The 13,524-nt window shown below is 58.9% G+C and overlaps 1 protein-coding gene across 1 annotated transcript; it reads right to left on the minus strand.

Moving 5' to 3' along the window:
• Nucleotides 1–3,085, minus strand: Lbhd2 (LBH domain containing 2). Its single transcript, XM_069997513.1, has 4 exons — nt 3,017–3,085; nt 2,482–2,567; nt 515–662; nt 1–304 (listed from the first exon to the last, which is right to left on the minus strand). The coding sequence occupies exons 2-4, from the start codon at nt 2,548–2,550 to the stop codon at nt 210–212; spliced, it is 312 nt and encodes a 103-aa protein (XP_069853614.1). The 5' UTR covers nt 2,551–2,567; nt 3,017–3,085; the 3' UTR covers nt 1–209.
• Nucleotides 3,086–13,524: the final 10,439 nt, after the last annotated feature.

A 13,524-nucleotide genomic window follows, 5' to 3' on the forward strand; every position in this document is an offset into this window, starting at 1 on the left:
ATTTCTGCATCAAGCCAGGGAACGAGGAGGGGCTTGCTGGAGGCCTGGGCGGTGGGGGAAAGGCCAGCGTTGAGGCCCTGGCGGGTCCTGGCCAGGCCGGGGAAGACGGGCAGGTGTGCGGCGGTGTGCGGGCGGGTGGGGGGGCAGGCCTGGCCATCCGGGCTCTGGGTCCTCTCAGCAGTCAGAGCAGAGCCCCGCCACGTCCTCCATCACTGGGCCAGGGGCTCTTGGTGCGGGGAGCGGGAGGGGCCGCCAGCGCCCTCTGCTGCCATCCCCGGAGCTCCCCGCGGCCCCGGGGAGGTTGCTGCAAGCAAAAGGGCATTGGCATTGGCGTTGGCGTTGGTGTTGGTGACAGCTGCCGCGGGGTGGGGGAGGGGAGGGGGCTAGCGAACCTGTAGCAGACGCTGGACAGGGTGATGAGAAGGAGCTGCAGGGTACACCAGTCCTAAGCGGGGCGGGAGACGAGGTCCAGCTCTGGGAGAGGAGCAGCCCCCCACCCCGTGCCTTCACTCACCAGCAGCAGTCTGGCTCTGGGGGGCTCCTCTCTGGGGGCCCTCTGGGGGCCAGCGCAGCTCCCCACTTTCCACAGCACCCGCCTCAGTGGGCTCCACCACGATGGAGGGCAGCCTCGGGCCCAGCCTCGGGCCCTGCTCCCGGGTACCCTATGGAGAGGGTGGGCAGGGGTCGGGGCTCTGCCTGGCCTGGGCTTCCTGTCCCCTCCCTCCCTGTCCCTCTTGCCCTGCACCCTCCCACCCACTAGGATGATTGGGGACCCTTCCCATGAGCCCCAGGGCAGGGTTGACCCTTCCCATCCCCGGGGCTCCAGCTCCTCTGGCCCTGTCCCACCGCCAGGAAAGAGGATCCTCAAGGCCTGGGGCCGCGGCCGCCCCTGGGGAGCCACGTTCCCAGTCTAGAGGTGCAGCAGCAGAGGTCAGTGGGCTCCGCCCCGCCGCCCCTGCACCTGCAGAGCTGCGCGCTCCTCCAGGGGTCCCCGCTGGGCCCTCCCCGCGGGGCCTTGGGCAGCCAGAGCTGGCAAGACATCGCCATGGCAACCAGAGCCGGCTCTCCATCATTGTTCAGTGCCCACACGCCCTCGGGGTGCCCTCCACCTCCCATTCAAGGCTCTCCAAGGTGCCACCTTGTGCGCGTCCACCCCCGGCGCCCAGCCACACTGCCGCACGCCCGCCCCACCTCCGCGCGCCCCACCTCCGTCCAGCCGCCCGTGCCCCAAGCAGGGGCGGCTGCACACCCGACACTGCTGAGTGCCCCAAAGACTGCCGAGAACTTTCTCTGGTGCTGACCCCTGGTGTGAGAACCAGTGTCACCAGGCTGGGCCATCGGAGTGGCGCACAGGGACAGAGCAGAAGCTCTGCACCCGCCTGGGAACCGCCAGCGCCCACGCCTTCCTCCCCGCCTCCCTCCTCACAGGCGGTTTTCCAGCCAGGGTATTGCGCCGGCCGCAGGGAACAGAGGGGTCTCAGGCCACGTCGGGCTTCTTCTGAGTAGTTTATAGAAGAGAAGAATCGCCTGGGCTTGGCTGGCTTTGAACCGTGATCCTCAGATCTGTCTCCTGAATAGCCAGGATGACAGGCGTGAGCCACTGGTGCCTGGCTCAGCCTTGATTTTTTGCTGGTTATTTTCAAGACACACTGTCACAGACTTTTGGCTTCAAACCATGATCCTGTGGATCTCAGCCTCCTGAATAGCTAGGATTATAGTGCAAACCACCAGTGCTAGGACTTGAACCATTCTGCTGCGTCAACACATCCATTAAAAATCGGAAGAGCTGTGTGCTGGTAGCTCATGCCTGTCATCCTAGCTACTTCGGAGGCTGAGATCTGAGGATTGCAGTTCAAAGCAAGCTTGGGCAAGAAAGTCCATAAGACTCTTATCTCCAATAAACCACTAGAAAACTGGAAGTGGCACTGTGGCGCAAGCGGTAGAGCGCTTGCCTTGAGCTGAAGAGCTGAGGGACAGCGCCCAGACGGAGTTCAAGCCCCATGACTGACAAAAAAAAAAAAAAAAAAAAAAAAGGAACTAGGGCTGGGGTTATGGCTCAGTGGTAGTGTTTGCCTAGCATGAAGCCCTGGGTTTGACTTTTCAGTACCACATATACAGAAAAAGCCGGAAGTGGCACTGTGGTTCAAGTGGTAGAGTGTGAGACTTGAGCAAAAGAAGCTCAGGGACAGCACCCAGGCCCTGAGTTCAAGCCCCAGCACTGGCAAAAAAAAAACGGGACTAGGGTCAGGACCCTGGTATCATGCCATAGAGCAGAAAGCTAAGTGTCCCCTGTGTGTAGGAGCAAGCCCTGAGAGTGCTCGTAAGCCGGGGCCTGGCCTCCATTCGGTCCTCCCGTCTTGAGTAAAAGGGCAATGCTGGGGTTCCCGATGCGATGCCGCAGGCCTGCCTGGGGTCCCGGCCCAGGGGACAGAGCCCGTGTTCCCCACCCCAAACCTGTCCCCGCCTCCCAGCACTTCTTACCTTCCCTGCCAGGCCTCCAGAAGTCTCGGCCGGGCTCAGCTCTGCCTCGGTGGGCTGGGGGGTGCTCATGTTGCTGCCGAGAGTGGCTATGTGAAGAGGAGGCGGGTGTCTGCCCAGCCTGCGCTGCTGCCCCACTTCGGCACCCACCAGGTCCCTGAGCCGGTGCCCCCGGCCTGGCCTGTGCCCCCCCACCTGTGCCCCCCTCCCCACTGTGCCCCCCACAGCCTGGGGGCCCCCGGCCAGGGCTCCCCACCTGCTTGTGCCTCCCCCTTGCCGGTGCCCCACCTGCCTGTGCCCCCACCCCGCCCTGCCCCCCACCTGCCTGTGCCCCCACCCCGCCCTGCCCCCCACCTGCCTGTGCACCCCCCACTTGTGCCCCCCGCCTGCGGTCCTCCGCCCCACTGTGCACCCCCCACCTGTGCCCCCCGCCGTGACCCCCACCTGTGCGCCCCCCACCTATGCCCCCCGCCTGTGGTCCCCGCCCCACTGTGCGCCCCCCCCCAGCCCAGCCCGGCCCGGAGCCTGGGCTCCTCACCCGTCCTCCAGCCGCTGGCTGCGCGGTGGGAAGCGAGGGCTGAGCCCGGAAGGCTTCCTGGAGGAGGCGCGGGGCGGCCAGCCGGGGGCGGGCGGAGGCCCGGGAGGCGAGCCCCGCGCTCAGGGGCGGCCCGGCTTCTCCGCGCCGCGGCCCCGCGCACCCACCTGTCCGGCCGGGCTCCCGCCGGGCGCGGGGCGGCGCTCGGAGCCGGCGTGGGAGCGGGCGCCGCCGTGGCTCCCGCACGCTCCGCGCTCGCTCGGCGGTGCTCCGCCCGCGGTGCTCGCGCCCCGCCCCTCCGCCACGCGGCCCCGCCCCCATGAGGCCCGCCCAGCCCTGCCTAGCCCCTCCTCCACGCGGCCCCGCCCCTCCGCCACGCGGCCCCGCCCCCATGAGGCCCGCCCAGCCCTGCCTAGCCCCTCCTCCACGCGGCCCCGCCCCTCCGCCACGCGGCCCCGCCCCCATGAGGCCCGCCCAGCCCTGCCTAGCCCCTCCTCCACGCGGCCCCGCCCCTCCGCCACGCGGCCCCGCCCCCATGAGGCCCCACCCAGCCCTGCCTAGCCCCTCCTCCACGCGGCCCCCCCTCCTCCACGCGGCCCCGCCCCTCCTCCATGAGGCCCCGCCCCGCCCAGCCCAGCCCCTCCTTCACGCGGCCCCGCCCCTCAACGTGGCCACGCCCCGACCCTCCTCCATGAGCCCCCGCCCAGCCCCGCCTAGCCCCTCCTCCACGCGGCCCCGCCCCTCCTCCATGAAGCCCCGCCCAGCCCTGCCTAGCCCCTCCTCCACGCGGCCCCGCCCTCCTCCATGAGGCCCCGCCCAGCCCCGCCTAGCCCCTCCTCCATGAAGCCCCGCCCAGCCCTGCCTAGCCCCTCCTCCACGCGGCCCCGCCCTCCTCCATGAAGCCCCGCCCATCCCTGCCTAGCCCCTCCTCCATGCGGCCCTGCCCCGCCCCGCCCCACCCCTCCTCCACGGGGCCCTGCCCAGCCCCGCACAGTCTCCGGCCCACATGGGGCCTCCAGGGTCCCGCAGCCCTGCCCTCCGCGGCCCGGACCCAATCGCCGCCCGTCCACCGCGCCTCTGCGTGGCCGCCCGCCGCCAGCACCACCGCATCCGGCGGGTCCTCCGCCCACTGCCCGCCATCCACCACCTACTCACCGTCTACCACCAACATCACCTCCTCCAGCGGGTCCACAGCCCACTGTCCACCGCCCACCCCCAAGGGCCATCCGGACGCTCGCACCCCACCGTCCACCCCCAAGGGCCATCCGGACGCTCGCACCCCACCGTCCACCCCCAAGGGCCATCCGGACGCTCGCACCCCACCGTCCACCCCCAAGGGCCATCCGGACGCTCGCACCCCACCGTCCACCCCCAAGGGTCATCCGGACGCTCGCACCCCACCGTCCACCCCCAAGTGCCATCCGGACGCTCGGACCCCACCGTCCACCCCCAAGGGCCATCCGGACGCTCGCACCCCACCGTCCACCCCCAAGGACCATCCGGACACTCGCACCCCACTGTTCAGCACCCACCATCCACCCTCTGCCACCTATCAAGAACAACACCAACTCCATCCACAAACCACTGTCTACCCTCTACTGTCCGGTCCATCCATCCAACACTCCCTCCAGCCCCCACCCATTATCCACTACTGGCCGCCGGCCCCATGCAACACCTCTGAACCACCCATCCTGTCACCACACCTTCCCACGTCTGTCTACCATGCACCCACACTCATGTTCTACTGAGCTCCAAGGAGACACCCAGACCCCAACATTTGCTTACCATCTACCACCCACCATCTTTCTGAACATTGCTTAACAGCTACCAGCTTTATTTTAGTTTTTGGTGACCCTGGGGTTTGGACCTTGGGCACTGCATGTGCTAGGCAAGCATTCTACCACTCAAGACACCATCCAATATTTAACAATTGTCTACCATAATGCATCATCCATTATTGATCTGTCAACATCAACTTACTCTGTGTACCATCTATGCATCCTGAACTGTCCATTTGTCTCCAGACAGCCACAGCACATCTGTCTATATTTAGTCATCATTGACCCTTCGCCATTTACCAAACGTTCATATTCCTATGAACCCGCATCCATCCATGTACCAACCAACCACCAGCTCCCATCTTCATCAGCCACATATCTATACATTCAGTGTTTATTTCACAATATCCTCTGTCCATCCATCAATCCAACCTTAGCCACAATTCATCCCAAATCTATCCAAGTAACACCTGCCATCTATCCATATTCATCCATTATAGATAAATGCATTGAGTGCCATCTATGCTCTAGGTGCTGAGAATAGAGCAGAGAAACACCAGCGAGCATTCCCCTACCACCGTGAGGACCCACCACCATGCAGCTTTTCACTATGCGTCATTTCCCATCTATTATTCACTACCAATTCCACTGCATTTATTATCCGTCCGCTTATTATTAGTCATCAATCCTTCTATACATTAAGCCATTTGTTTACCAAATACCTCTCACCACCTTCCACTCACCCACCATCTCCCCATTGTCTACCATGTACCATTCACCTCTCACACGTGCACGTCCCACGATGCCGCTGTGTTTTAGTTGATGTTCTATCTGTCCATTTATCTTCTAACCATCATGTACTCATTCAGAGTCAACCCAATCATCCACCACCCTTCGTCCAGCAGCCCTTCCATGGATGCTGGTACACAGCTCATTAGCTCACTTGGTTAGCAGCCATTGGTTTACTGCTGTCTGGGTCTAATTTATAGACTGCCAAGCTGCCATCCAGCTTCTGACAGCCACTGTCCTTCCCTCATGATCCAGCCAACCATCCCGATCTACTAACACACACACCACTTAGTTACCTATTCACTGTGGCTACATCCATCATAATCATCCCCTTCTAATCGTCTACCATCCATCTGCACTTCCATGATTTATTCCATTGTCTACTTTCCACTCCCAGCAACAATCCAGCCGCCATCTATTACCTAGAACCTGCAATCCATTGTCTGTCTAGGTTCACCCAGAGACCATCAATACACTGATTCAATGTGCATGTCCATCCATCTTCCTTGAACAGTATTTATTAACCAACTACCATTACAGAGATGCACCTACCATCTTCCCTCCACTCTGTATCTAGTTCCACCATCTTCCACGTTTCCAGACATTACACACATATTCATCTACCCCTCAAATTCCTTTTTTCCCCATCCTAGGGCCTGGGCGCTGTCCCTGAGCTTCTTTTGCTCAAAGCTAGCACTCTTGGGCTGGGAAGGTGGCTCAGTGGTAGAGCGCTTGCCTTGCATGCATGAGGCCCTGGGTTTGATTCTTCAGTACCACATAAGCAAAAAGAAAAAAGCTGGAAGTGGCGTTGTGGCTCAAGTGGTAGAGCGCTAGCCTTGAGCTGAAGAGCTGAGGGACAGCGCCCAGGCCCAGAGTTCAGGCCCATGACCGGACCCCCCCCCCAAAAAAAAAAAAAGCTAGCACTCTACCACTTGAGCCACAGTGCTACTTCCAGCCTTTTCTGTGTATATGGTACTGAGGAATCAAACCCAGGGCTTCATAAATGCTGGGCAAGAACTCTACCATGAAACCACCTTCCCAGCCCAGCCCTGCATATTCTTTCAGCATCCATCCGTCCACTACACAGGTCCATCCATCATCCCACCCAGTAACTTACCATCTACCATCCTCTTGTGTAGCTATCATCCTTATATTATGGTCTGTGTTTGTGTTGTGTGTGTGCGCGTGCGTGCATACACACATGCCAGTCTTGGGCTTGAACTCAGGGTCTTGACACTGTCCCTGAGCATCTGTCTTGCTCAAGGATAGCACTCTACCACTTGAATATCATTTCCAACATTTTTTTGGTCAGTCATGGGGCTTCAATTTGAGGCCTAGGAGCTGTCCCTGACCTCTGCTGCACAGGTCAATGCTATACCACTCTGAGCATCAGCATCGCTTCTCCAGCTTTTTTGGTTTTGGTTTTTTCTTTTGGTCAGTCGTGGGTCTTGAACTCTGGGCCTGGGGACTGTTCCTCAGCTCTTCAGCTCAAAGCCAGCACTCTACAACTTGAGCCACAGCGCCCCTTCTGTTTTCTGGTAGTTTTTTGGAGCTAAGAGTCTCATAGACTTTCCTGCCCAGGCTGGTGAGAAAATTCTCATGGACATTCCTGCCCAGGTTGGCTTCCAACCATGATCCTCAGATCTCAGCCTCCGGAGTCACTAGGATTATAGGCATGAGCCACTATATTGTTGATCATATGAATCAGTCAACTGTTCTCCCCCTCACCCCCGGGACAGTTTAAACTCAGCTTTGGGTGCTGGAAATGTGGCTTGTGGTAGAGTGCTCGCCTAGCATGCACAAAGCCCTGGGTTTGATTCCTCAGTACCACCATACAGAAAAAGGCAGTGTGCTTTTTCCTGATGTGGGGACAACCAAGTACTCTGGCTTGTGAAGGTCTTCAAAGATACCCCGTACATAGCCATGTCTCCTCTCCAGAGCCCGGGAGCCATGGCTCACGTAGTAGAGTGCTAGTCTTGAGCAAAAGAAGCTCAGGGACAGAGCCTGGGCCCTGAGTTCAAGCCCCAGGACTGGCCAAAAAAATAAAAAAATAAACTCTGAACTTTGCACTTTACTTCTTGAGCCATTCCTCATCACCATGACCCTCACTTCTACCACGCCAGCACTCAGCTCCGCCAGCCAGCCATTTTCTCACCATTCTTTTGCTCATTCATAAACTAAGCATTCACTAGTGGCCAGGAATGTTTAATGTAAATAATGAAGTTCTTACTGCCAATGCTGGATTCTCCGATCACAGAGATGAGCAACTCATTCCAAATTCATGGTCTGATGGTCCAAGAGGAGGGCCAGGTGTCAGTGTAAAAATGCGTGTTGTGTGGAAAGTTGGTGTCTCCATCTCCTGCTTGTGATGGGTGAAGCGCTCTGCTCAGGCTCCTTGGGAGGGGACAGAAAGGGGCACAACAGGGTCAGCAGAGGCCTGGTGGGTGCACTGTGGTTGCAATGTACGAGACCTAGCTGTGAGGTAGAGGGGAAGGTGGCTGACAGAGGCCACAGAGGGGAGGATACCTGGCTGAGGATTCGGTCTTCATATGGGGACAACCAAGTACTCTTTTTTTTTTTTTTGTTGGTCGTGGGGCTTGAACTCTGGGCCTGGGCGCTGTCCCTCAGCTCTTCAGCTCAAGGCGAGCACTCTACCACTTGAGCTACAGCGCCACTTCCGTTTTTTTTTTCTGGTGGTTTTATTGGAGATAGGAGTCTCACGGTCTCTCCTGCCCGGGCTGGCTTTGAACCGCGATCCTCAGATCTCAGCCTCCTGAGTAGCTAGAATTACAGGCGTGAGCCACCAGCGCCCGGCTAACCAAGTACTCTTGACTGTGAAGGTCTTTGACGGTTCCTGTGCATAGCCAGTCTTGTCTCCAGAGCCTGGGGGCCAGGCAGAGGCCGCACAGGGGTGCAGAGTGGAGCGCGTGCCTTGCACCGGGGTCACTGTGGCCACAGTTAGTCTGTGCAGACGACTCTCCCTTCCTCCCACTCTCCCCAAGGCCTCTGCACCTCCTCCTCGCCACCCAGGCGGAAATTGTTCATGCGGGTGTTAGCTGTCACCTAAGGTGTTAGTTGTCATCTGAGGTGTTGGCTGACAGAGGCCCTGTGCTCCTGGGATCACTCCTGATGGAGAGCCCTGGAGCACAGGCCCGGAGGCTTTCCTGTGAGGCTGGGAAAGGGAGGGTTTTAAGGACAGGGCCAGAGCCCAGGGCTCCCAGCTTCGCTCTTTCCTGATTCTGTGCTTCTTCCCCCATTGTGGCTATCTCCACAAGAACAGCTGGAGCTAAAGGCGGGAGCTACTTCCAGTCTCTGCTGTGCGACCTGCAGAGGCTCCGGCCCTGTATGGGCCTCTGGGTGCCAGTGGAGTGGACCAAGAGTGTGGAGTGGACCAAGAGAAGGGCCAGAACCAACCACCTCTGACATCTTCTGGCTGAGCTGCGACTGTAGCCACCGCTTTCCAGCAACAGCCTTCCGTCCATGCACCCGTGGACGCGGGTGGGCCAGGTAGGTTTGCTCTTGTCGCCCTCTGGTGGTCATTCCAGGATAAAGCACCCTGGGCGCCAGGGCCATGTGTGGAGATGCAACGGCTTTCCCGAGTTTCTCTATTTCTATTTCATGTAGGTGCGGACCACTTACTGGGGCTTGACAGAGGGCACAGCCTTGCCGGTGGGAGGGACAGGTCAGGGTTCAGGGCCTGCTGTCCCTGCCGTTTCCTGTCCTGCCCAGCCTCTGTGCCCAGGAGCAGCCACAGGGAACCGATGCCCAAGGCATGACCACCTGCATGCTCCCCACCCAGGCCCGCACGCGCCCCCGCAGCCTCAGCCTCCCCACTCCCACCCGTGGAGGCAATCCTGAGCCCAGGCTGGCATTTCCTCCTGACAACCCTTGGGACTCCACCAGCCAGTGGCATTGGCCCAGCCGGGCCTCCACTGCGCAGCCTCCACCAGAGGGCAGTGTGGGGTGCACCCTGGGAGGAGGCCTGGGAGGGGGAGGGGGAGAAAGACTGGAAGCTGTGTTTGGGGGCAGGGCGGCCAGGTGACAGGCCTAGCCTGGCTCTCCGGCCTCCTCCTCCCCTCAGCAGGAGAGTGAAGAGGTCTCCTCTGAGCACCAGGGAAGGGGTGAGATGTGGGGTGGGGGAGCCACCACACTCTGCCTCCCCTCACTGCATCCTCTGGCTGGGGAGATGGTGACTCTTACTGCCCTGGGTGAGCACTGATGGTTGGTGTGTGATCATCTCCTGGCTGGAGACACACAGTGGAGATCCTAGACCACGCCTTCCATTCTCACCTGACTGGAAGGAGTGAGATAAGTAGAGTGCTGCAGTGTGCATCTTCAGCGTCCTGTCTGGTCCCCAGCTCCAGGAACCACTAGGAAGTGTGGGAGCCTTTAGGAAGTGGGGCCTCGTGGGAGGGAGTCAGGTCATTTGGGGCGTGACCTAGTGGGAGGAAGTCCATTTGGGGCATGGCCTAGGGAGAGGAAGTTGGGTCATTGAGGGTGTGGCCTAGCAAGAGGAAGCTGGGTCATTGGGGGCTCAGCTTTGAAGGGATCTTAGGACCTTGGCGTCTTCCTGTTGCTCTGCTTCCTGCCATGCATGTACTACTGCCATGACTACACCACCTCAGGACCAAAGAGGGACAGAGACCATGAGATTTCTAACACCATGAGCCAAAAAGAATCTTTTTTTTTTGTCAGTTGTGGGGCTTGAACTCTGGGCCTGGGCACTGTCCCTCAGCTCTTCAGCTCAAGGCAAGTGCTCTACCACCTGAGCCACAGCGCCACTTCTGGTTCTGAGTAGTTTATTGGAGATAAGAGTCTCATGGACTTTTCTGCCTGGGCTGGCTTTGAACCATGATGCTCAGATCTCAGCCTCCTCAGTAGCTAGGATTACAGGCGTGAGCCACCGGCACCTGGCTCAAAAAGAATCTTTTAAGTTGGTGATCTGAGGTAGCTCACAGTAGTGCAAGACTAAATGGGGAGCAGGAGGAAGCTGTGTGTTCATAGGTCACGAGCAGAGGCCTTGGGGGAGGCGGTGCCCAGCCTGTGAGTCAGAGGTGTGGTTCCTAGGTCTGTTCCTGCCTGCGCAGTCACCTGCCTGTCCCGCACCATCGGTTCGGGATGAGCTCTAGACCATCTGGTCTACAGCATGTCCAGGTACTTACTTGCTTGGCAGGAGCGGTGGCTGCTTTGTGGAGAAGCAGGGTAATGCATAGCGCCAGGCCCCGCAGTTCACCAGCAGTGGCCTCTCTGTCTAGCTTCAGTGTGCTTTGTTCAACGGGTGATTTCTGCCCTATCTCTTCAGGTACACACCAGTTTAGAGTCAGACCTGCAAAGTGCTGAGCATACATAGCTCAGGTGACGGGTCAGCAGCCTTGCTGGTGATGGAGATGGCCCACTCTCCTCCTCTCCTCCTTCCCTGCTCTGCCCCTTCCCTCCCCATTCCCTCCCTGACTTCCTGGCCGTGCTGGGGTCTGGAGTTCGGAGGAAGAAAACCCTTAGACTAATACGGGAAGGGTGCGGCCTGGGGCCTCGAGTGCCCCTTCATCCTGAGGCAGTGGGAGTCCTGGAAGGCATCTGAGCCAGGTTGGTAAGCCATGGAAGACGTCAGTGAACCTGGGCAGGAGAACATGGCAGCAGGGGGAACCCCATCCCTCAGCCTGCACCCTGTCTTCTTTCATCCCTGGCTTCATCCCCTTCCTCCACACAGATGTTCTGAAGATACTCTGCTTGCAGCCCGTGTCCCTGACCTGCAAAGTCTCCACGAGGTCGGCTTAGGCACTGAAGTTGGGGATGACACACACGTCGAGGAAGACTGTGCTCTGGGGAGCCGGGCGGGAAACCTCAGGGTTGCCAGCGGTCGCGGGGCGGGGCTGCTGCCCACGCGTGGGGCTGGCTGACCCATGCCCCATCGCCATTTTTCAGCGGCTTCTTGGAACTCCGTGCGGGTGTCCCGTCGGTTCTGCCTGCATTCCGCGCGGCCATCCTGGACTTCACCTTTCCACGAGCGGTCCGATTGGCCACGCACATGTGGGACCGCGGAGCCCGGCCCTGTGATGGGGCGGGGCAGGGCCTGCCGGGGCCGGGCCGGCGGGGGCAGGGAGGGATGGCCCAGGAGGATGGCACCCGCTTGGGTGCCTTTCAGGGTGCTGGAGGGGGAGGCCCAGGGCCTGCGAGGGGCACCAGGTCCCCACAGCTCCTGGGGGCACGGCCCTCATGCTCATCCGGCTGCTATGGCTCGGTACAGCCTCTAGAAGGCAAGGTGGGCATGGGGGGCTGGTGGAGAGTCTGAAGGAACAGGTGCGTGACCCCCCACCTGCTTCCTGAGCCTTTCCATCCCCCTGTGAGCAACTTAGGCAGGAGTTTTCTTTTTAGCCATGGTGAGGTGAGCCAGACTTTTGTTCTTCCAGGACCTAAGGCCTCTCTAGGACTGTGTATGAGCTCTGCTTACCCAGTTAGAAGAACTGAGCCAGAAGAGGTAAGAAGCAGCTTGCTGAAGCCCTTGGGCTCCACACGTGAGCCAGCCGTCCCGGCCTCAGTCATGTTCCCCTCGGGCTGGGGCTGAGCATTGCACACAGTAACGCCATGTCTGCCTCCTTCACTGCTTTCTGGCGCATGGCATGAGGGACAGAAGAGCTGGTGCAGTGGGCAGCCTGGCTCGACGCCTGCAATCCGGGGAACTCTGGCGCATTTCCTCAGGGAAGCATTCCTTTCTTGGACACGATTCCAAGGTCACAGGAAGGAGACTGAAATTCCTGTGTTCACTGGTGTGAAGTGGGGGCCCTCCACTGCCGAGGTGCCCAGGAGATGACGCCATAAGCTGACTGCTGGGGAGCGGCGCACCACACCCGTAGGACGGCACTGATGGGAAGCCAGGGAATTTCCTGGGCAGGAGCTCTGTCACACTTCCATTTCCATAAAAACGAGCCCCACAGTCCACGGCGATGTTACTTGAGTTGCTATGGTGATAAAGAAAGTGTTCTCCAAGCTCGAAAATGGTGGTGCTGAAACAATTCACTTGGCTGGAAAGGCAAGTCCTTGTCTGAAACACAGAGGGCAAAAACCACCCTTTGCACATGGCCGGGGCCTTGGGGGTGGCTTGGCTCAGCTGGGCTCTATACAAGGCCTTGCTCTGACGAGGTAGTCAGCCATCATGGAAGCACCATGAGCCTGTGTGAGGGAGATCATGTACAGGTCCCATGTCCCATCCCTGTCTCTTCTGTACCTGAGGTCCTTTGAACACACCCTGAGGTGGGGGAGGAAAGAATGGGGTGTCTGATCCACTTGCATAAGGAAAGTCTCTTTTTCCGTAAATGTAGCTCAGTGCCCACAGTTCAAATCCCTTTACCACCAAAAACCAACCAAACAAAACACTAGAGTTTGTAAAACAGTAGCTGCAATCACCTGGATTTTTCAGATCACATTTCTTTTTTGTTGTTGTTGGTGGTCATGGGGCTTGAACTCTGGGCCTGGGTGCTGTCCTTCAGCTGATCTTCAGTTCAGGGATAGTGCTCTATCACTTGAGCCACAGCACCACTTCCAGTTTTCTGGTGGTTAATTGGAGACAAGAGTCTCATGGACTTTCCTGTCCAGGTTGGCTTTGAACCACGATCCTCAGATCTCATCCTCCTGAGTAGTTAGGTGCCCCTGGCACCTGGCTCAGATCACATTTATTACTTTGAAAGAACTTCTCTAATTCATTCTCTGAGCTTTGCTAAGACCACCAATTTTGAGAGGGAACACAGAGCAAAAAAGGGAAGGTCAGCAGGCCACCTGCTGGAGGTGTCACTGACCCAGGATGTTTATACTGTTCCAGTCTCATTTTACAATGGAATACTACGGTACAGACTAGGTTTTATGATATGGTAGATAACATCTTTTTTGATGGACAGATAGCTTAGGTTGCATAGTTTCTTGGTATCCACAGCCATACATTCAGCTTCTATT

This window comes from Dipodomys merriami, unplaced genomic scaffold, assembly GCF_024711535.1.
Source record: "Dipodomys merriami isolate MVZ:Mamm:240054 unplaced genomic scaffold, mDipMer1.0.p SCAF_50, whole genome shotgun sequence".
NCBI lineage: Eukaryota > Metazoa > Chordata > Mammalia > Rodentia > Heteromyidae > Dipodomys > Dipodomys merriami.